General features: G+C 38.3%; 1 protein-coding gene across 19 annotated transcripts in view; it reads left to right on the top strand.

Moving 5' to 3' along the window:
* The window catches only part of MAST4 (microtubule associated serine/threonine kinase family member 4), a 525,532-nt gene that overhangs the window by 382,211 nt on the left and 121,021 nt on the right, over positions 1-22,300 (top strand). The window contains exon 1 of one of the 19 annotated variants that reach the window (XM_037026103.2): positions 640-695. The exons of the other annotated variants lie outside the window; for them this stretch is intronic. Coding sequence (XP_036881998.2) covers positions 658-695 — 38 coding nt within the window. The 5' untranslated portion in view covers positions 640-657. Of the gene's footprint in view, positions 1-639; positions 696-22,300 lie in introns of those variants that run through there. 19 annotated transcript variants of the gene reach the window in all.

Genomic DNA, 22,300 nt, shown 5'->3' with positions numbered 1-22,300 from the left:
TTGGCAGACGGCCTTCAGTTTCTTTGAAATTGTGACTGATTACTTATCATTTGATGGCTTTTTAAGGAAACTCTTTAACAAGAGAAACTGGTTTGTCTTACTGTTGAACATTTTAACTTTAAAATTAGTGTCTACCTTCTCACACCAGAGCTAGGGTGATTTTGGGGTCAAAAGGTACAGATAATTTAGCTGGTTAAATATTAATATGATACAATTCTTTGATGCCATTCTTAGGAAATGCATCCATTCTGTGGAATGGGTCCCAGGATTAAAATCCATGAGGAAAAGAAAGCATTCTGACTCTTGGCACTGATAGACATATTCAGAAATGTTGTATTCAAGCCAAAGTAAATATATATGCCCTTTACACTTTGAGTTAGCAGAAATCCCCCCTAAACACTCTTTTTTTTTGGAATTAAGGAAGCTCGTCATGACCTATTGTTCCAGAAAGATTACAGTTCTCATTTTAAGCCAGTTTTCTAATTCCCATGTAAGTGACATGCCCAGCCTGGAGCCAAGGAAACAACGTTCGCTTTTCAAACTTTTCATTCTTTTAGGTGTGTCCTGCAGGCAGTGGCTTGTAGCTGTCCCTTCAGCCACTTAACAGGTTTGATTTCAAATCTATTTAATAAGAAACTAACATGTTTGGAGGGATTCATGGCCCAACATTTATGGATTTTGTTGGGAAGTTCCAGGTGTGTATATATCTTAAACTCGATGTTACGGCCTGTAGACTAAAGTGATTGTGATTTGGTTTGGTTTGGTCTGGTCTGGTTCTCGCTTCCTAGTCATGGACTGAATTTCTTAAGATGTTTTGGGGATTGGGTTGGGGGGGAGGATACCCCATCCTGAAGACCGTGCAGCTCCTCTTTCAATTCCTTTCCTTTGGCTGCTTTAGAAACAGTGAGGAGGACTCAAATGATTATAAACTGGGCCAAAGATAGAGAAACCAGAAGCCAACGGCTGGGAGTCACCTCTGAAACCTGGGAAGCTGATTGCATTTAAAACACTCCATGGGGGTTATTTGTGAATTATGTGCTTCTGTGTGCTTCTCTTCCTGCTTCATGGCTTGTAGATGAGCCTGAATCACCTTCTAAAACTTGATTACCTAATAACCTAGTTTTGACTACATTTGACTCCTGTAGATGGGGTCTGGAGATTTACCACACTGCATCATTTATTCACTTAAGAACCAAATATTTATCAGGTATCTTTTACATGACCAGAACTGTGATTATCACCTGGGAAACAAAGGAATATATTGAATTATACATTTCCTTAAGTAGCTCAACCTAGTGGGTTTAGAAAGCAATGTAGACACCTAATTACAGTAGCATGTAATAACCTGTCTGAGATCTACCAATATCAGCAGAGGAGAAGGGAGAAGGACTTAACGAATCTGCTGAGGCAGTTGGGTGTATGTCATCCCATTTAATCCTATCTATAATATCCATTGCAGAGATGAAAAAATTGAGTCTTAGAGAAATTAATTTAACTGTCCCCAAATCTCACCAGTAGTAAGTGGTAAATCTGGATAAACACTTAACTATACATTCCTTTGTCCAAAGGAAATACAGTGGTAACAGCATTCAGTTACCAAAAATAGTATTTGTGAAGTAAGGTTTTAATGTTTTATTTTTTTATAGTAGAGAAACCTCCTGGCAATTCAGAGATATTTGTGGAATATGGAGCCCTGATAATTTTGATCTTTGCTATAGAAATGCTACCTGTTGTTTGAGAGAAGAAAGTGGAAAATAGAAGTAGGTTCTACTTTCTTTTAAAATGCCACCTGCTGATTCTTTTTCCTATTATCAGGAATCGTATATGTAGTCTCCTATAATTTCTTCATCTGAAAGTATCAGTTTATAATATATTAGAGTGTGCTTGTGCTTTTAAAATTGAGGTTTTCCTTATGGCATAGCTCTAAATAGCTGCTCTCTTTCCAGGCCTTTTGAATGAGAAACACCCTGCTGCACCCATAATTGTATTTCTGAGATTTCTCTCTTGTGTATTTTAAAATCCTGTGCATTCACATGAGTTTATATATTATGAACACATCTCAAAATCCTTGCTAATCTTATAGTAGCACATATAATTCCTTTCATAGAAGGGACAAAAATTTTTGCAATAGAACTTGGAATACAGTATGAATGCCACAAAGGATCTACTGGAATTTTAGAGATGAATGCTTATAAGCTGCTTCTTCACTTTTTAAAAGTATAGTAATTCCTGTTAAATATGCTAATGATAACTATGTTTTTGAGGAAATTAGTTGATGGCAGTCAATTAAATACCTCTTTGCCTCTGGGAAAATCATAGTATTTAGAGAACTAAGAATTAACTGCTTTGTTATGCATCAAACAACTGTGTAAGAATGAAGTATAAATAACCTACAATATATAAAAGGCATAAATATTGTGTCCAGAATTCTCTAAACCACAAAAACCCTTCACCGGCTATCTCTTAGCTCTTGGTAGTACAATATGTGAGCTGCTTTTGAGGAATGGCTTCCCCTTCATGAAGAGGGGGTGGAAAAGCCTTCCCTCCAGAGCCTTCTTTAAATGTTCAGGATTCTATTTTCCATGGCTGTTTATCCAGGCGCAAATCTTCTTCAGATTCCTACTGATGTAAGGTTTACCACTTCTGTTTATTCACTCTAGAAAAAGGAAGTCCAAGCAGGTAGGTGTGTTTTGTTTTGTTTTTAAATAGTAGTTTATTGAGGGACAATGTACATACAGTACAATCATCATTTTCAAGTGTGCAGTTCTGAATTTTGACAAGTACGCTTATATAACTACCATCACAGTTAAGATAAAGAATATATAATATATAAGATACAGAATGCGAATACAGGATTAGCATAAGCTGTTCTGTTTTGCTTTCCCCTGCCACTCCTTTTTAAAAAATTATCTCCATGTTTTATTAAGGTTTGACTAGTTCTTACCTTAGTGTCCTGTTTCTGCCCCAGGATCCCAGTCAGGTGACTATGTTACATTGTGTCATCTTTTAAAAATCATTTTGATGAGGAAGATGACTAATATATAGCTTGATTACTTAGGTGATAATATCAACTAGGTACCAGGAAGATGTATCAGAATGAGATATTTGAAAGAAAAGTATAAACTACCTAAATTGTGTGGTCTATTATTAATATGTAATAGCCCCTTTGATGTATATAGCTGAAGAAGTTGTAAGAGACAGAAAAGTAAATGTAACTAGGAAATAGTTAAAAATAATTTGGGGTTGTTTATTGGGGAGAGAAACAGGGATATGAGGTGGAAGATTTAGAAGGTATGTAATTTAAGACATAGATCATGCTTGTTATAAAATAAATACAGAGATCCAGAAAGAATCTTGGAGTTTTTCAATGAAAATGAAGATAGAACAAAACACGCATTTTGCAAAAGATAATTTAAATAGCATATTTGCTTTGTAAAATAATTTGTTGTGTCTATCCACCATTTTTATTGTGTTTTATACAACTTTAAAAATAAAGTTTAATCCCACACATGCTCAAGACAGATACTAGAGAAAATATAAGCAATCATGAAGAAATAAATCACCCCAAGATCTAGTCTTCTCACATAATCACTGTTAGAAATGTGGGGCTATTCTTGCTAAATGTCATTTGTCTGAGTGCATGTGTGCACACATGTGGACATATATACCACAAAACTCATAGTTTATTGTGCTTCCTGTTTTATGAGCTGCTTTTTTCCCTTGAGATTCTTTCAAAAACCCAGCTTTGCAATGGTAAGATTTCCAGAAAATTTGAGAAATACCTATACTACACAAGAAGGCTTTTGGGCCTGGGGGGTATCCATAAAGTGGGGATGCATTCAAACCCAAGCTCTGAAAGCTGCTGAGCTAACGCACAGCCTCACCCGGCGTGGAAGTGTCGGCGAGGCCAATAATGCCAGTGATCTCACATTGAATGGTCTCGCATTTTAGGTCCTATTTTTCTACACCTGTATTCAGATTCTTCATGACATGTTCCTTTAAATATACTAATGATAACTGAGAAAGATTCCAATTACCATCTCTCCACAGGCTTAAATGTTAAACCTCACGATCTAAACTTTATCCCTTATGTATGTAAGCTGGCTTGCCAGATGGCAGGCCAATTAATAATTTTTGCAAGGTGTAGAAATATTTTTTCTTCATAGGGGAACAATGAATCCATCTGTTCCACATCTTCCTTTTCCCTCTGTCCTTTGGGGAAAATCATCATTTAATTTTCAAAAATAATTGTGCAACTCTCCAAGTGATACTTTCTTATTTTTAAGGGAGATAATTTGAATAATTGAACCTTTTTCTTCATATAAGGATTTCGGAATCCTATGTCATGGACTAAAATATGTGGATTTCTAAGTTTCATCCATGGTATCCCTTTTTTTTTTTTGAATATTGGACATACAGAATCCTATGTCTAAAAAATTGATTCATGGAAGACATAACTTGGAAGAGACTTTCAGGAGCATCTAGTTGAACCCCATTATTACAAGATGAGGAAATTAATGTTTAGGTACCAAAGTTTCAAGCTGGTAAAGCAACTTGGAACCTGGATGATACTTGGAACCTTGATCTTCAGATTCCAAATTAGGACAACCAGGGTAAAAGTAGAATCTTTGATTTCTCATGGGGAATAAAAGGAGTGAGCACCTTAAATAAGGTTCAGCTAAAAGAGGTGGCACCCTTGCTTTGCCTATTCTCTCTTGAGTTGCAGGTAGTGAACTCTACACGTCACCCCAGTTTCTTTTCCTACTCAAGCGGCAGTGCAGATCAGCAGGTACTTTACTGTAGGGTCTGTGTGTCGCCTCCAACTCTAATGGACAGTTGCTGCACCCTTGTTTTTCAAGCACTTATTTAGTGTGTGATCTGGTCATGGAATGAATGAATTAGTGAATATATGAATGTCAATAGGATTGTTTGACAAAAATCCTCAGGAAATGTTGGAATTCTAGAAGAGTGACCACATTATAGCTGTGCCATTATCTGACACATTGTAATCCAGAATTTGTTTCCTTTTCCCTTATAGTATGAAGGAGTTCAGTACTGAGTATTCTATAAGTTTCTTTTGGGAGGAGTGTTTATTCTGTAGCCCTGTTTATCAGAATTTTTGCTCTCTTCCGTATTTTGTCATAGATGGCCACAGACTGGTTCATGTTCAATGAGAGGAAAGATTTAGACTTTTTTTTTTTTCTTGGATTCAAGTTGACTCCTTCTTCATCTGTATTCAAACAAAGAGATGCTTTTCTTAAAGTAGAAGGAGTTCAGACTTTGGATTTCAGCAGACCTTGGTTAGAATCGTGATTCTTCAGCAAACTAGCCATGTGACCTTGGCAGGTCACCTTATCTCTGATATTTGGTTTCCACATTATTAAGTAGGAAGAATATCCAGCAAACCACTTCCTAGTGCTGTAAATAAGAGAAATTGTGAAGCGCTTAGGTCAAAATAGGCCATCTACAGCCTACATACCGACTAAAATCTGGCCTACCACCCGTTTTTGTTTGCAAAGCTTTGTAAGAACTCAGCCACACCAGCTCATTTAGGCAGTAACTATGGTTGCTTGTGCTTGAGCAGCAGAATGCAGTATTGTTGCATGGGACTGTCGCCTGCAAATGCCAAAATGGGTACAATCTGGCCCTTTCCAAAGACTTTGCCAACCCAGGATGTACAGTAATGCCTAGCAAATAGAGGCACTCAGTAAATGTTCATTTCACCTCCTTCCCATTGAGTATTTTGATTTCAGTCTTTAGGCACTTCTTAAAAAAAATAGTTGAGGTGTGGCCTTCTCTACTCATCCATCCAAAGCCACTACCTACTTCTGGAGTATGGCCAGAGCCTTGCGCCACAACGCAGGCCAGAACACGCTGAGAGAGGCATCTCTGTGGTCCTCACACCCTGATATATAGCATGTCTTGACTTGAACTGGGTGTTTGTGCATGTTATAAGAATAGAATTTTCTCTGCTTCTGGTGTAAATACAGGCAAGCTATTTAGATTGCAACATGTCCCAATTTAGCTGAGATCATTTCTCACTGTATATTACTAGGTGTGTTCAATCTATAATTCTTCAAAATCTTTCCAACATGACACTTAAAACCCATATTTTTTCATTTCTACCTACACCAAAAAAAAAATCATTACAAATTATAAATACCATATTTAGCAAAGAACCTTCTGAAATCTTAAAGCAGGAGTTTTTTAAAGCAGTTCTGGGCCATTTGAAAGAGAAAATTCTCAAAGGAATGATAAGATTTTTTTGTTTATATTGTTTTATGTTTTAAACAGAGTGAACTCAGAGTTCCTCAGCAGTTTTGATTAGGGACATCCTGGTGTCTAGTAGAAAACCAGACTGGGAATAGACTGGTAGGACATGCCCAGTGAGGACTCTGTGATTGAAGGCTACGCTCCAACTCCCACACATAATGGAGAGAAAGAGGGGGGACTTCTGAGAGCTGTTAAGGGCAATTATGCTTGCTTGATATGTTTTACTTTAAAAATGTATTGAGAAATGGGTTCTTTTTTTTTTCCAGAATAATAAAGGGATTTTTTTAGTATTTTAACATTACCTTGTGTCTTAAAAAAATATTGTGAAGAAACTGTAAGTGCCTTCCCTAAAATTTTGTAATATCTTTCTTACTCACTTTGTCCTAGCACATTTTAGCGCTCCTAGTATGTCTATTCAGGTCTGCTAGCATTTATCCCAACATGTTGTAATTTTGTGTATATTTCTCTGAATTCCCAGCTGGTTGTGAATGTCTTGAGGCAGAGACTTTATGCCAGCATAGTGCCTGGCACATAATAGACACTTAATGAAGGTTTATTGAATGAAAGCACTCCACAGTGAGCATATTCATGCATATAGCTTTTTCTGTCTTTTGGAATGATTTCTTTAGGCTAAATTCCCAGAATAAAGATTTCTAGGCCAAAGTGATGTGAACATGTTTATGAATCTTGATCCTTAATGCCAAGTAGTTTTTATGTCTACTTGAGGTTCCTTCCAAGTTTGTAAGTCTCCTGTCTCACGGCACATTATTGTTAGATTGGCAGTATGGTGCTCCATATTTGCTCTAGCAAAAAAAAAAAAAGATAGGGGAGGGTACATCATCACCCGATTCAAGTCTGGAATAAACACTGCATATGCTTTAGGATGAAATACTTCTAAAAGACTGAAAATTCCTCCAGTGGAACTTGAGGAATGGAGGGAGCCGGGGAGCAGGAGCAAGCAATAGGATTGAAGTACTGTTATAGGGGCAAAGAACTCCTGGAGTTTTATTACTGCTCTCAACTTTTACTATGTTGTCATCAATATTTCAAGGAAGAAATTGGATATTTTTTTATTTGCTTTTCTCCCTAACACATTTAATGTTCAAATATGTAACATTACTAAATGCAGATTGTTGTTAGTGCACATTGCAAGGTCTGCTTTTATGAAGGTTTGAAACTGTGTAATGTATCATGCATTTCCATCTTCCATTGATCTGATTTGTGTGTGAAATAAGCTAGAGTCCCTGCTGTGATGTCAGATAACAGTAGCTTGTTATGAGTTTGATTTTCCTCTCCCCCAGCTAATTTTTGGCAGGCTCATACATTACCAGTGATAAGTAGCCATATCTACCTTTGGTACAAGGATGCAATTGATGAACACATAGAGTCACCTAAATGCTATCATAGAGATGGCATATGAAGTTTCTGAGGCTTACTGAATAGAGTAAGGACAGTGTTCAATTAGAAATGCCATGTGTGAAGACTGAGGATTCTAGTGAATAGGGAGGCTCAACAGATACTCTGAAGAATTTGTGAGCATTCTGTATTATATATTCCATTGTGTATATTTTCTCTTCCAGCTTAGCTTAAACCCATACTGAAAACCATGACATCACTCTGTAGAGATAGTGAGATGAAGAAATTAGAAAAACTTCCTACATGCTGGATCTGGCTCTCAGAGAGTATCCTTCATCTTTCCCAGCAAACCAGAGTCTGTGGACCTTGATCTAGTTAGACATTTAGGAGAATCTTTGAGAACCAACAGTTACATGATAGCTCATGACCACACTTCGGTCATTCCAAGCCGCAGCTGAAAAGGACTCTGAGCAGTGAAGTCAGTGTTTCTGGATCCCCATTGCTTAAAGTCCTTGTAGAAAGGTGACTGTGGAGAATCAAGTGAGGAAGTCTTCCCAGGAGTCCTGCCTGGGTCCTAATGTTTAGACATGGCCAAAATGCAACTCCTTTATGTGGATTAGAGGGAAGATGCCAGAGGCCTAAGAGCAGGCCCTCCTAACACAGAGAGCTTACTTTAACTCATTTGAGATAAATAATTTTCTTCAGAGTTTTTTTATAAGCATACAGGGCAAGGGCAGGATGGTGGGATAATTATGGCTAGTGATATTCTGAGCATTTGAAAGACTGCTTAGCAAATGTAGCATAAATGTACTTCCTAAACTTACATTCTGTATTCATTCCTTTTAATTTTTTTATTATCATTGGTTCAGCTCTTCTCCAGTCTATTCAAACCTTTGATTCATTAATTTTTTCAGATTTAAAAAAATTGTGATAACATATGCACAATATAAAATTTAACATCTTCACCATGTTTAAGTGTACAGTTCAGTAGTGTTAAGTGCAGTAGTGTGCAATCTCCAGAACTCTTTTCATTTTGCAAAGATGAAACTCTGTGCCATTAAACAACTCTCCACTTCCCTCTCCCCCAGCCCCTGGCAGCCACAATTCCACTTTCTGGCTCCATGAATTGGACGACTCTCAGTACCTCATGTAAGCAGAATCATATATAGTATTTGGTTTTTGCAAGTAGCTTTTTTCCCATAGCATAGTGTTGTCAAGGTTCATCCATCTTCTATGTGTCAGAATTTCCTTCCTTTTTAAGGCTGAGTAATAGTCCATCGTATGTATATGCTGCATTTTGTTCACCTGTTCATCTGTCAATAGGCATGTGCACTGCTTCCACATTTTGGCTGTTGTGAATGATGCTGCTGTGAACATGGGGGGTACACATCTCTCTTCAAGCCCCTGCTTTCAGTTCTTTGGTCTACACCTGCAAGGGGAATTGCTGGGTCTGTGATAATTCTGTTCTTAATTGTTTTAAGAACTGCTGTGCTTTTTTCCCATGGCAGCTGTACCATTTTACATTCACACCAACAGTGCACAAGGTTTCCAGTCTCTCCACGTCCTCTCTAATACCTACTGTTTTCTTTATTTTTTTTCTTTATAGTTGTCATCCTAATGGGTATGAAGTGATTGAACTTTTTATTTTCACTCATGTAATGTTTTTTTTCCTACCTTTCTGTGACCAATGGGAAAGAATTACCAATGTTTTTCCTAGAAAGGATACAGAATCTCCATTCTAAGTAATGTATAAATGCTATTTGGGGCAGTTGAGGGTAATCCCCTTAGATGATAAATAGGTTTTCTGTTTCTTAGATGTCTAAATTCTGTCATCCACCTACCTGTATTTAAGCTTGCTGTTGGATACCTTGAAAGAAGAAACTTGTAGTAACAAGTGAGTGTAAGAAGGGACAGGATGATGGCTCTGGGAGCCCAGTACCTCCAGCAGTGCCCGGAACACGTGTATACCACATGCTCCTTCTTTTGGGGATCCTCTCCTTTTTTCCTTTTTCTTTAAAGCTTGAATCAGCTGAAGTGATGAAATACAATGAAAGGAGTCCTGCAGGATAGCCAGGGACCTTGTTTCTAGTCACATTTCTGTCACTGACTGGTCGGGGGGCATTGGGAAGTCTTCCTGGGCCCTCCACTGCTTAGCTGTTTGTTGTGGAGATCATGGATTCCCTTGGCACTGTGGTGAAGCTCATGGAGCACCATTCAGAATAATGTTTTGAAATGCATGAAAGTACATACATAGGATTATAAAGGAAACCAGTCATATTGACATAGTCATTAAAACATTAAAAATTGTGTGGCACATGTGATTCTTAGCACATCAGATATCAAGATTTAGGGGTATCAAGATTTTGGGGCAGGTCTGGGAACTACCATAATTTTGAAGTGATAATGAGCCTAAATGAGTTTTTACTCTATCTGCAGCAACTGTAACATGGTATGAAAGTATATGTGATTTCTAATGCAAATAACAAAAGCAAAAGGACTGCTAATGCTGTGGATGTCCACGGAGGAAGGGACATGTTTCAGTTCATGGTCAGTGAAAACTGAAAGACAGTCCAAGCTGATAGACCAGATAAATTCTATGCATAGACCCCTTAGAAGTCCGTGGACTCTAAGTTTGGAACAGCTGGGTCGGATGCATGCTGATGTCCCTGGCAGCTCACGCACTGTGGTGGTAAGGAGAAAGGCTCACCCACATGGCCTCTCCAGTTTTTCAGAACACTGACTTTCCTGCCTTGAAGGGAATTATGCCAGAAAAGTAACCTTCTTTCACCTGGCTGGAAAGTAAGCAGGGAAAAATGTGCTCAGTTTTCATCTCTTTTACTTACCATGTGGCTAGGAAAGCCTAGGAGTTTATTAAAACAAACAACGACAAGAGAGTGGTGGGGGCATTTGTCACTCTGATCATTTGCCTTGGGGGAGCCCAGAGGCCAGGGCTTGTACACATTGGCTGTCCCATTGCTCTGTGTGTGGTAAGTCGTGCCCTTTACTTGCATTAGAAGAGCCTGTGTCTCTCAGCATCTTGCTGTCAGAGCATCATCACCTCTTTGTCATGGCCACCTGCATTCCCCTAATTAAACTGGCCATGGACATAGAGAAGTCGTGTGTTGAATCTACCTGCATACGAGGTATTGCCCAGATGGAAACTAAGGTCTTTGAAATAAAAGGAAGTTCAGGACTAATAGTGATAAAGCACTGCTCATTTACTCATCTTAAAGTTGTTTTCTTTCCTAGAGTTTGTAAGTGTATTAACGATGAAGGTCTGAGTCTGTTCTGAATAAGAGGAGTGGCAAGCAAAATTTATCATGACTCTTTCAGAAAATGGAGGCCATTTCTTCTCATTACCTGCTGCTTACCATCTTCAACTTTGCATTTCAGAGAGAAAATTGTTTTTTTGAAAGAGAGAGAATGTGAATGGTTTTAAATGTCATGCCACTTGCCTTTTACATATCATCTCATAATACTGGTTTCTAATGGAGAGGGGGATTCTTTCTGGGTTTGAAATTGTGTTATAAATGCCTCCATATTAATCTGAGTTCATGCTAATAGACCTGGGAATGTTGTGTGTTGAGCAAAATGTTGAGATGCGGTTTGTTCATCTGCTAGTGAAAGGTAATTCTCGTGACCATAAGGATGCTATTAAACATGGAATCATTTTCAGGTGAAAAGATCCCCTACCAAATTAGATGGGAAGCTTGAAGCCTAGGCTATAAGCAGTTTTTCCTCCCTTAGTTGCTGCTATGGATCAATATCTTTTATTGACTGTTCTAGGGTTTGCATCCAATTTTCTATCATGGTCATTTATGCTAATTGGCATGAAACACAATAATTGTAAATCATAGCCCCTTAGGCACATATTTCCCTCCTGTAATACTTGAGACCACAGAATTCTGTTCAAAAGAGATGAAAAAAAGAATCCATCATTTTTTTAGTGACTCGTGAAGCTGACATAGATGTGGATGGCAAGAACTCCTTCCCTCCTTATCTTTGGGCTTCACCTTATATTTTCATTCTGAATGCAAATGAAAATCAGACTCCCAATGAAAAGAAATCAGGTTTAAATTAGCCAGTTACCTTTATTTGTGAAAATACAAATATATCATGTTAAATATGGAAGGTAGAATGACTCTAATACACTCTATTTTAATGTTTTTGCATTAGATTATTAAAAGTTATCTTCAGGAGGGCATGTTTAGGTAATTATTGTAAATTATCAGAGTTATTAGTTGAAGATATATAAGGGTATTTATTATCTACATATTTAATGATACAATTCAGATCATTAGCATAAAAGACAGCAGTTTTTTGCTTTAATGTTGTGCTAAGATGGTTTGAGTGCTGTTCACATTTAGTTGTAGTACAGAACTCATTGAAATATACGGTTATTACAAAAACAAAGTAAAATATATGTGTCTTGACCAGTAGCTCATACGTAAGTGCTTTATTCTCATCAGAGTCCCAACTCTGCTGTGGAAGCAGCTGACTCCAGCTGTATGCTGTATCTCTGTACACACCCACAGATGAATGTAAATGTGTTTTGCACATAAGTATAAGAGGGGCTGATGGGACCTTATGGTACAACTCCAAAAAGAAACCCCATTTAGTGATGGCCCCTGAATGCCTAGTTGCCTCTGTCCTTCGAATTGTGTGAAAGATGGGGTAACTTCTTTCTAATTTTCTTTAGATTATTCCAAATAAAAACTTGTCAGAGTGAAAGGTAGAAGCTCTTCATTTTTAAACATGATAAGCCTTTTTTTCCCCCATGAGAATTTTGGTCTAAAAAGGTTTGTGGATTGTCAGTAAAGAGAGAATTGGGTGAGGAGGTGGTTGTTTGGTTCCTGGTCTATTGTAAGCAGTTCAGATATGAAACATCCTTAATTCCTGGAAGACGCTCCTTGGGGTAACATCGTTGTTACTGCCACCTCTGAGTTTAATAAGATGCCTAAAGTAGGGAAGATTCTGTTTGGGAGGTGAGGCTTGGAATGTGGAGTTGGATGCCCTCTGCTCTCAATCTCCTGTGTCTATTTGTTCATGGATTCAGTAAATATTAGTTGAGCACCTTCCTTATGTCATGCATTGTGCTGGGGAGGCAATGTTGAAGGAGACCAGTGGTTCCTGCTTCTTGAAAGTTTGCAGTGTCCTGGGGAATGTGATAGAGGTGGGTATAGGAGGAGGAAGACAAAAAGGATTAAAAAGAATTTACAATATCATATGTATTATATGTCTGTGCTTACCTCCTCTTAGCCATATCATGGTCGGGGTTGGGGGATAAGAAAGAGTTTGAGAGCATCCCATGGACACTTAACAGAGAGCAGGCTGTCGGGGAAGTAAACCAGGTTGGTGGGTGATAGAGGAGTCAGTAAAAGGTGGGAGAGAATATTCCAGGCAAGGAGACAAACAGATGCACAAAGAGACAGAGTGAGATTGAGGAGAAATTTAATTAGATAAATATGAGCCTGGATTTTACTCTTGGGGCAGAAGGAACTACTGAAGGGTTTTATGCACGGCAGTGACAAGATCACATTTGTCCATTGGAAAGATTCCTGGAAGTGGAGGATGAATTGGAATTGGGCTAGGAGGAAGCCTGGATTCCAATCAAGGGTCAACAGGCTTCCGGGCCAGACAGGGTGATGAAGCTCCCACCAGGTGGCTGGCTGTGCAGACGAAGGGAGATGTTCAGGAGACAGAGTGCATAGGCCTGAGGATCCACTGGGTGATTATCATGAGGAAGAGTCAAAGAGTGTGTGCCCTTATTTCTGCTTTAGGCTGTGGGATTGTGATGTCAGGCACTGAAATTGGGGACACAGGAAGCAGGGCAGGTTGGGCAAGGACAATAATTTCAGTTTGGGATCCACTGAATTAGAGCTTCTGTAGACACCTAAGTGGACAGGTGCAGCTGACTGTTGAGCACAAGGGTCTGGAACATAGGAAGGAGTTCCAGGTTGGGGATTCAGAGCCATCCACATAAAGATTAATGAAGAGTGCTAGAGTTAATTAGTGTTGAATATTTCTCTTCTAAGAGTCTCTCAAGTATTTCCAGCTGCTTAGACCCTGAATCTAATCTTTTGGCCTGTCTGTGTTTCCACATGAAAGGAAGTGGAGGTGAAGGTGGAGAGATGATTTGTACATGGTTAAGTAGTGTTTTCTAGGCAGGACAAGCCATAGAACCACATACATGTGTGTTTTCTTTTGCTTTGGAGTAGTGTTTGGGACTGAAGCATCTTGGATCATAGGAGAAACCTACAGCTATGGAAGTTTTATGTATGGTACTGCTGGCATTTTCCAGTAGTTAAAAGTATATTGGAGAACTTCACCTTTGTATGTTCTTCCTGTAAAAAAAAAAGCAGCAGCATGGAAAGAGATGATAGGAGTTGAGTGGGAAATTGTTGCAAAATTCTGTGGCATGGTGATAGTGTTTATTGATTGTTGGGTTTCATCTCTTTTGCTGCTTCTACTTAGAAATCCTCATTGGCAGCATGATTTCTGGGTCTACATAGAGGAAATGACATAGACAGAATGGTAGTACTTTCGGAAGGAAAACGTGTTTCCTCATATGGGGAAAAGGACAGGAAGAAAGGCAATAGAGGTTGAAGTTCACTCTTGTTAGGTTTATAACCAGATGTTAACCTATAACTGGAATGGCTGTGGCTTTGAAATGTAGACCTGCCATGTATAGATCTGTACAAAGTTGGTCCTAATTAATGTGAAAATAACACTTACACATTACTTTTATATTTTGAACTCCTCTGAATTATATCCTGCAGAATTTCATGTAATGAAACTTTTTGTTTAAAATATGTAGACATGTTTGAAATTGAAATTTAATACAATTTCATGATTCAGAATGAAATGTGTACTTGGGAACTAGAGAATCTAGAGAATTATAAATACAAATTCCAAATAAAGTACATATTTTTGTTGTCTAAATATTTTGTATACATCTAATAAATATCATTCATCCACATCCTTATAGGTCTTCATTTTACAAATAATTTCCCAAGGCAATACAATACAAAAGGTCTGTAATTAATTTAGCAATTCCAAGATAGGATACCTCTGTTCTTTTGCCTTATTTTATGGCAATATTTTATGGTTTAGGGTTGTTTTCCTTTTAAGCTTTGGCTCCAGACAGGTTAGTACTGAGTGAAAGCTCTGAGGTGACCAGCTGATGGTTATTGGATAGCTGCTATAAAATGACATATTCATCAGGTTGGTTCTTGAGGAGGTAACCATAGCCCTGGTGGCAGAAATAGATCATCTGAGTGACCTTTTAACTCAGGAAAAAAAACAAAAACAACCACCACCTTTCCATTTCTGTAAATCTTTATTCCAGAACAGTCTTGAGGTAAATCAGGCAGAGTCTCAGAGGTGGTATTTGGAATAAGATCTGTTTTGTGTAGAGGGATGGGATTGTTGTTTTAAACCCCTCCGCTCTATTTTGTAGTCTCAGTGGCTTTAGTTTAAACAGTGAAACCATAGGAACTTTATATGCTTGGAGCATCTAATGTCTTAGGAATGTTCTTTGCCTCAGTGCTTTGCTATCTTGAATGTTAATGTCACTCTCTTAACAGTGTCTCATTTTATAGCGCTTTGGGTATCTCAACAGCTATATTTTCATTTAGTACCTTGATTCGGTAGAGCCTTGTGCTTAAAGAGGCCAAGGTCATGAGTGCTGGTCCTATGCCAGTCAGCTTTTACAGAGAAAATTATTTTTCCTATAGCTTCAGCTGGTTCTTCAGAACTGGCTAATAATATTTGATTACTTTTGTTCAGAGTATGATGAAACTGTCTAACTCATTTATTGCCCTGGAAAAAATGAAACAGGTCCATTGGGTGGAATCTTTCCAAATGAGGACAATATTTTTCTTATGTGAGGAAAGCATCTTTTTCATCTTTGACAATACAAAAGATCTGTAATTAATTTAGCAATTCCAAGATATGATACCTCTGTTCATAGTTAAAAGGTCACTCAGATGATCTATTTCTGCTACCAGGGCTATGGTTACCTCCTTAAGACCCAACCTGATGAACATGTCATTTTATAACAGCTGTCTTTGACAATCTCCCACTAGAGTCAAATGCATGCATTATGTCAACAAAGTTATTTTAATGTGAGTTCCTGGTGTGTGGACACCATCCGTCTCCGCAGTGCTACCCCATCCTGGTGTTCTCTGCATAGACAGAAGCTGTCAGCTCATTGGCTTCTCTAGCAGAAAGCGCTGGACATTTCCCGGAGTGGATGGCAGAGGAGGGTTATCTCTTGTCACCTCTTTAACCTGGTTTATTGCCTTTAAATTTTTTAATAAGGACATATTTTTAAGTTCTGTCTGGGGGCTGAGAACTCTGGTCATTCATGCAGTGAACTTTGAATAACTTGGTAAGATTGGCTGGACCCTATTATCATAATGGATGGTGACTATTTGACATTTACAGTGGTATGCTCCATTTGCACTAAAATAAATGAATTTTTGTTTTGAAATAATTTATCAGTATTTTTTCCTTTCAAACCTAAAAGAGATCATTTGCACAAATTAAAAACTGCAAAACTGCATGCAGACTTAGTGAAGATATATTGAAAGTGTGTTAATTGGTGTAACCTTATTAAACCTGAATGCACTGATCTGTTAGCTGGGAAAAAGCAGGAATCACCTAACTCTTACATACCTAATATCTGTTATTAGATTTGCTAAATATACAGGTATTTTTATTAAGTGTATATTATTTGTCAGGCCTATTGACCTTACTGCCTCTTGGCATGTTTACAAGTCAGGATGGCAGTTCTTCCTGCTGACTCAGTTTTATTCCAGCTTCTTTCATAGAGAACTGATTTGCACAGCTTTTCCAGGTGGAGAATTAGATCACTGGTATCCTTTGCTGCCCATGGTACATGTGGAAATGAGTCAGTGGAAAATTCACTTACTCATCGTGACCTACTTCTGTCACTTGTGTTGAAGGTATGCTCATTTGTCAGAAGCCATCTGTCCCCCTTCCAGAAACTCTTGCTCTTTTACTGCTTTAACCCCTTAGCATATAGGTTCTCTTAGAATATTTACAGTTACCTGAATCTGTTGATCAGTTATTCTGTTGTACATGTAATTCATTTTTAGATTGAGCCCCTAGAGACCAAAGGTAGAATCTGACTTTGTATAGCTCTTAGCATATCCTGATCCATGATCCCTGCTTTTTAATGAAGATACTGGACTTTTGAGGAGAAACTGTACAATGGTAACTTTCACTAATTTAAGAAAGGAAGATTTAGTAGGCCAGGGTTTATTATGACCAAACTCTGTCCTCCCCCATCATCAGCAAAACTTTAAGCTTATTCTTATATTCATATATTCACAAAGGTTTAATCAAGTGTGCCTTCGTGCCTTAGGGTCACAAAAAGAATAAGATAGATGCTTGGTGGCAAGGAGTTTACCATCTCTAGTATAATTACGAGGAGTCTTTCTAGCATTAAGACAAATTTAAACACCATTTTAAATATGGGGAAGTACAGAATATTCCACATCAAGACCAAACTAAGGATTACTTCTTACCTAAACTTTATTATTCTCAGCATGTTTTGTCTCTCTTGACTAGAAGGTTTACCCATTCCACACAGTCATTTATGTCAGTAAGTGAAATGGTTTACCATGGAATAAGCAAATGATGAGAGGATTTATTGAGAATAACAGAATTCTAAATTGCAGAAAAAGAAAATGATGTATGTTATATATTTTAAGTACAAATACATGTATGTGTAACATCCACTAACAACATATAATAGCTCAGTATTATTGCTGTGTAGTTCATGCTCATAGTGTACATACCTCAAAGCATTAGAAATTATATCCTGTATTTACATGCTAAACAAGAGAAATTGAAATTTAGCATTATTTAACATAACTCTTTTGTCTTAGAATAATACAAAAATACTTTTCACACTGGCCTAACCATATTTATAGACTCTGAGATTAAGAATCAAGAGTCTTACTTAAAGTAAGCGTTTAGAGGAAGTAGATGGAAACAAGCATTTGCTGAGTAGAATACTATTCTTTTAGAAATCCATCTCATTTTAAGCAGTTAATTAGTTTTTACTGTGAACAACTCACCCTGAAAAAAAAAAGACTCTTGCTGACTTGATAGCACTTTTGAAAAAGTGGCAGCTATTAACATTAAAATAACTAAGTGGAATTTTGTTCTCTGCTAACTGATGAACTTGTGAACATTACTTTATTTGGGTCTTAATTTCTTTGTGCTTTTTTCAGACTGTTACATATACCTCTCCTTTTTGGGGATATTGCCTAGAGAAAAAAATCAGTATCAGGTTGAGCTCATTGGTCATGATATATTGCAATGTAAGCGTGGTTTTATTCTAGAAAATGTTCTATGGTTTTTGACCAAGAAAAAGAAGCCTCTGGTCAAAGTCCTAAGTAAAGCAGCCTAATTCTAAAGTAACTGAAAACTAGTTAAGCAGAGTTACAATGCTGAAGCAGTGTGTGTTGCCCTATGAATTTTTGTCACATTAGAATGACCTAGATTTTGCAATATCATAACTGATTAACCTTGCCTCTACTGTGGAAAAACAGTCGGCTTGTGTTCATTTTCTTATTATAGTTGTCCCCTTTATCTTTGCTTTTGCAACCACTCTCTGTGATAACAAAATAAGTTAAAGTTCCAAAGGAAAATACTTGACTTATTGGCAACTAGTATAGCATTGTGAGTCTGCGTCTGCCTACACCATCCATCTGGAGATGCACATCAACAAGGAAGTCTAAGGACAGGCGTCTGTGCTTCAGTGCATTTCTTTATAGGTAGACCCCTGCTGGTCTGTTTCGTTCTCAGTGAAAGAGGTCTTCATAGCAGCTGACTTTTCACATCAGACCACATTCCAGACAAGAGATTAGGGCATAAGCCAATTGGCCAGAGACTTAAGTATGAAATGTCTTATCTGGCTTTGTGCAATCTCTCCATTTAAAAGGATTTACCTAAAAGGCTTATATCTTTGTTGTGGTGTCATCACAAGCCACACCTAGAGAATTTAGAATTGTTGCTTAGCTTTTATTCAGATGTTTTCTGCCTTTATGTAATGTGTTAAGCAACATATCCTTTTTGGGCCCTGAACATCTAATATGACTGAAATGCTCTGTCACCACAAAAGCATGGCATTTCGGCAGCCTTTGGAAAAGATTCAGGAGGGAAATAGCTGGGGTCTGTGCCAAATGATACTTGAGGGTATTTGGGGTGGGGTGTGGGGTGTATCAGCAATGATTCCAAAACCACAAGGTTTCTCCATTCTCCCTATGGTGCTGGCTTCCTAATTTACATTTTGTTCCACATCAGTTCTACAGCCACAGATTGTATAGTGAGGAACAGGTGACCTTCCTGAGATATCTTAGGCTATGTTTTAACAGATGACTTGTTCCATATCACTAATCCTAATACTGGGAGATTTATGCTTTCTTAACATGTGACAATATGTGATCCTAGTTAGATTCAGCATCGCAGCTTCAACTTTTTAAGTTTTCTGAAAATTGAATGTGAGACACTTTATATTCCAAATGCAATATGGAAACCACCCCCTGAATATAAATCCAGTTATTAAAGCTGCAAAAGGAGTGACTCTGTTTAACAATGAATGCTGGGAAAAGGTGATGTCTGAGAGTCCTTTATTATTTGAGTAGCTGGTTAGTCTCCCACTGTAAAGGTTGTGTGCTCTGTGTGGATATTCTAAAAGGATAGTCTTCATTTATGAGAGCAAATAACTGGGTTAATTTATAAACAAACAAAAAAATGTTTCATCTGCAGGACAGCTAGTTTCGAGCAAACCGTTGAGATCACCATCATTTCCTTTCCAACCTGAAACTCCAGGGTTGCATGTGGGGCTTTTATTGGTATTTTATGTCAAAAAGACCTTCTCCTTTTCAGCTGGCTTTGCTATTTGTTGAGTCGACAAGCCTGCCAACGTCCAGCTGTGCTTCCCCCACATCATTAATAACTATTAGGAGTGGGCCTGGCCCGGCTTTGATCAGCAGCACCGTGACTGTACAACCAGTCACTGGATTGTAAAAGGGGCACAGACAATTCCTTCCATGAGCAAACTGTGTGGTCAATATTCTGTGCTTTGGTTCTGTCTTTATGTTTTAAATCAGAGTCTGTGAGGGATGAGCTTTTGCTAAAATAATACAGTGGCATTTATTGCTGATTTCCTGAGACAAACAGTTTTCTGGTGTCTGGGTCGCTGTGAGTTAGTGCTGGGTGGTAAGTCTCAACCAAGGGAGAACTGGTATGTCGTTTCTTCCTGTTGTAGCTGCTTTCTCTTTTTAAAAATAACTTTACTGTGGTATGGTTGACATACAGAAAGCTCTGCCTATTTAGTGTATACAGCTCGGTAAGGTCAGAGGTAAGGATACTCCTGTGCAGCCATCACCGTCTGTGCCGCACTGTAGCTGCTCGGTATAGCCTTTCTGATAAGGTCAAGTGACGTGGAAGCCAGCAGTTGAGTCTCCTGTAGTCCCAGCCCCTGTGGGCGGCTGAGGCCTCTGCTAAGCTGGGCTGTAGCACTCCTGGGTGCCGACAGTGGGCACGAACAGAGTGAACATGGCTCCTGTGCTTGACTCTGTCCTGTTCACCTTTAGCCCCCAGCCTTGTACATGCCCGCCGTGGGACCCACCGGCTCTCACCTCCTAGTGCCCTGCATCGGAAAGGAGTGGGCATGGTCCTGGCCACCCACACAGTCGGATACACACCCAGCCCCTCTGCCTCCTCCCGTTCCCTGCCCTGGTGTCCGGAAAGCTCACCTCGGCTTTAGGCCTGGGCACTTCCTCCCCTTCCATTCCCTGTGGGAACTTCACTCCTAGACTCATCAGTTCTCAGAGAAGGGCCTGGGTGGAGACATGCCTTCATGGTGCCTCCTGACTTCTGCTTCCACTTTTGAAACCAAAACCTACCGCAGACCCTCTACAGCTCGGGAGCCCAGTCTGAACACAAAGACTTCTTGGAATGGGGGAAGGAAAGAATTCTCCTCCGGTGGGAATACCACAAATTAGTATCTCAGTAAGTTACCCCATCACAGGATACTTTGTCATCACTCTCTGTCTCCCTCTGTTCTTCTTGGGAATCGTGGCTAGCAATATTTTAAAAAGGCACCTGTTTTTCTTCTTAAAACACACACATATTCTTCCACATTAAGAAGCCACGGGATTCATGATTCAATGTTTTGAAAACAGAAGCACAAACACACACACATTTATATTCCCCTCTTCCTGCCGCTGAGAAGTAACTACCGTTATTATTTATGTGCATTTCCTTCCAGTTCATTTTCTTCATAAACTATATATTTTAAAACATGTTTAATATCAGGCCTTGAACTCTGTTTCTCACTTCAGTCTTTGTAAGCATTTTTGGAATAATATCCCACCTTGTGGTTGTAGCAGAACTTACCTCAACTACCTCAGTCAAGGTTTTTAGGAAGAGAACCAAACTGAATTTTGTTCTACAGCATCCTTTCTTCTCTGTCATCTCAGAAAATGGTCAGGTAAGGGATGTGTGTGTACAAAAGGGAGTGGATGGTAAACTGGCTTGATTAGAAACAAAAAACATCCACAGAAAGGAGGCAGTTAAATCTAGGTGGTCACTGAGTGATCTTAAGAGAAAAGTGAGTGAGCAAGCAGGGAGGTTTCCCAAGTTCCAGCTGTTTGGTGCCCAGGAGGAGAGCCGTCCTCTGAGCCTCAGGCCTTGGGAGTCTTTGGCTCACCCTCTCCTCTCTCAGTTCTGGACTTTTTCTTCATTTGGTTTCAGGCTTGTGTGACTCAGGAAGAGCTAGGTCTCTCTTGTGGGGTAGATTTAAAAATATATGTATTTCATTTAGTACATGAAAGGCATTTGGAGAACAGAATGAGCAAAAAATAAGCCATCCTAAGAAAAGTTGCCAGCCCTATTTCTATTCCTGAATCTTATTAATTTTTAAAAAACATTTTTAGAAGATTAGGCAAGTGGTTTTCTTCATTGCTGTACAAATTGATTAACTCTTTCTCATAGATGAGTTAGAAATTAATCTTGAGGTTAAAAATCATATCTTACAAGAGGAGGTAGCAAAGTAATTGAAGTTTTTTTCTCTAAGAGGAAGTTTTAACAGTTGAAAAATGACTAATCTCTGAAACAAAGCTGTGAAAATGAGGGCCAGGAGGATTGGGGGTAGAATTATGATTTATAATTAATATTCCATTAATTCTTCCTAGGTATGGTGCCAGACTCATTGCTGGTATTTTTTTTTCCAGCTGGAACACAAACATTAATTATTGGTTCTACTGATATTTGATGTAATACAATAATTTAATTATTATTACAATTATGTATTATACCATATATAATTATTGTATATAATTATAAAATTATTCCCATGTTAAGTATCTTTCTTTTTATAGTACCTAATTGAGAAAATGCTATAACCTAAGATAGCAACAGTTTGCCTACCCAGATATTAAAAACTATCTTTAACAGTTATATTTCTAATTTAGATGATTATATGTTGATTTATATTTCACTTTATTTTAGTCTTTAGTCTTTTTTAAAAAAAAATGACTACCTTGTTTCTGTCAAACCTTGGATAGTTAGATTATTATTTTTTTCTTTCAAACATACAGTATCCCCTAAATGAGCAATGAAGCTATTT

Source organism: Manis javanica, chromosome 1, assembly GCF_040802235.1.
Source record: "Manis javanica isolate MJ-LG chromosome 1, MJ_LKY, whole genome shotgun sequence".
Classification (NCBI taxonomy): domain Eukaryota; kingdom Metazoa; phylum Chordata; class Mammalia; order Pholidota; family Manidae; genus Manis; species Manis javanica.
Note: the sequence above shows the minus strand (reverse complement) of the source record. Positions and strands in the feature narration are given on the sequence as shown.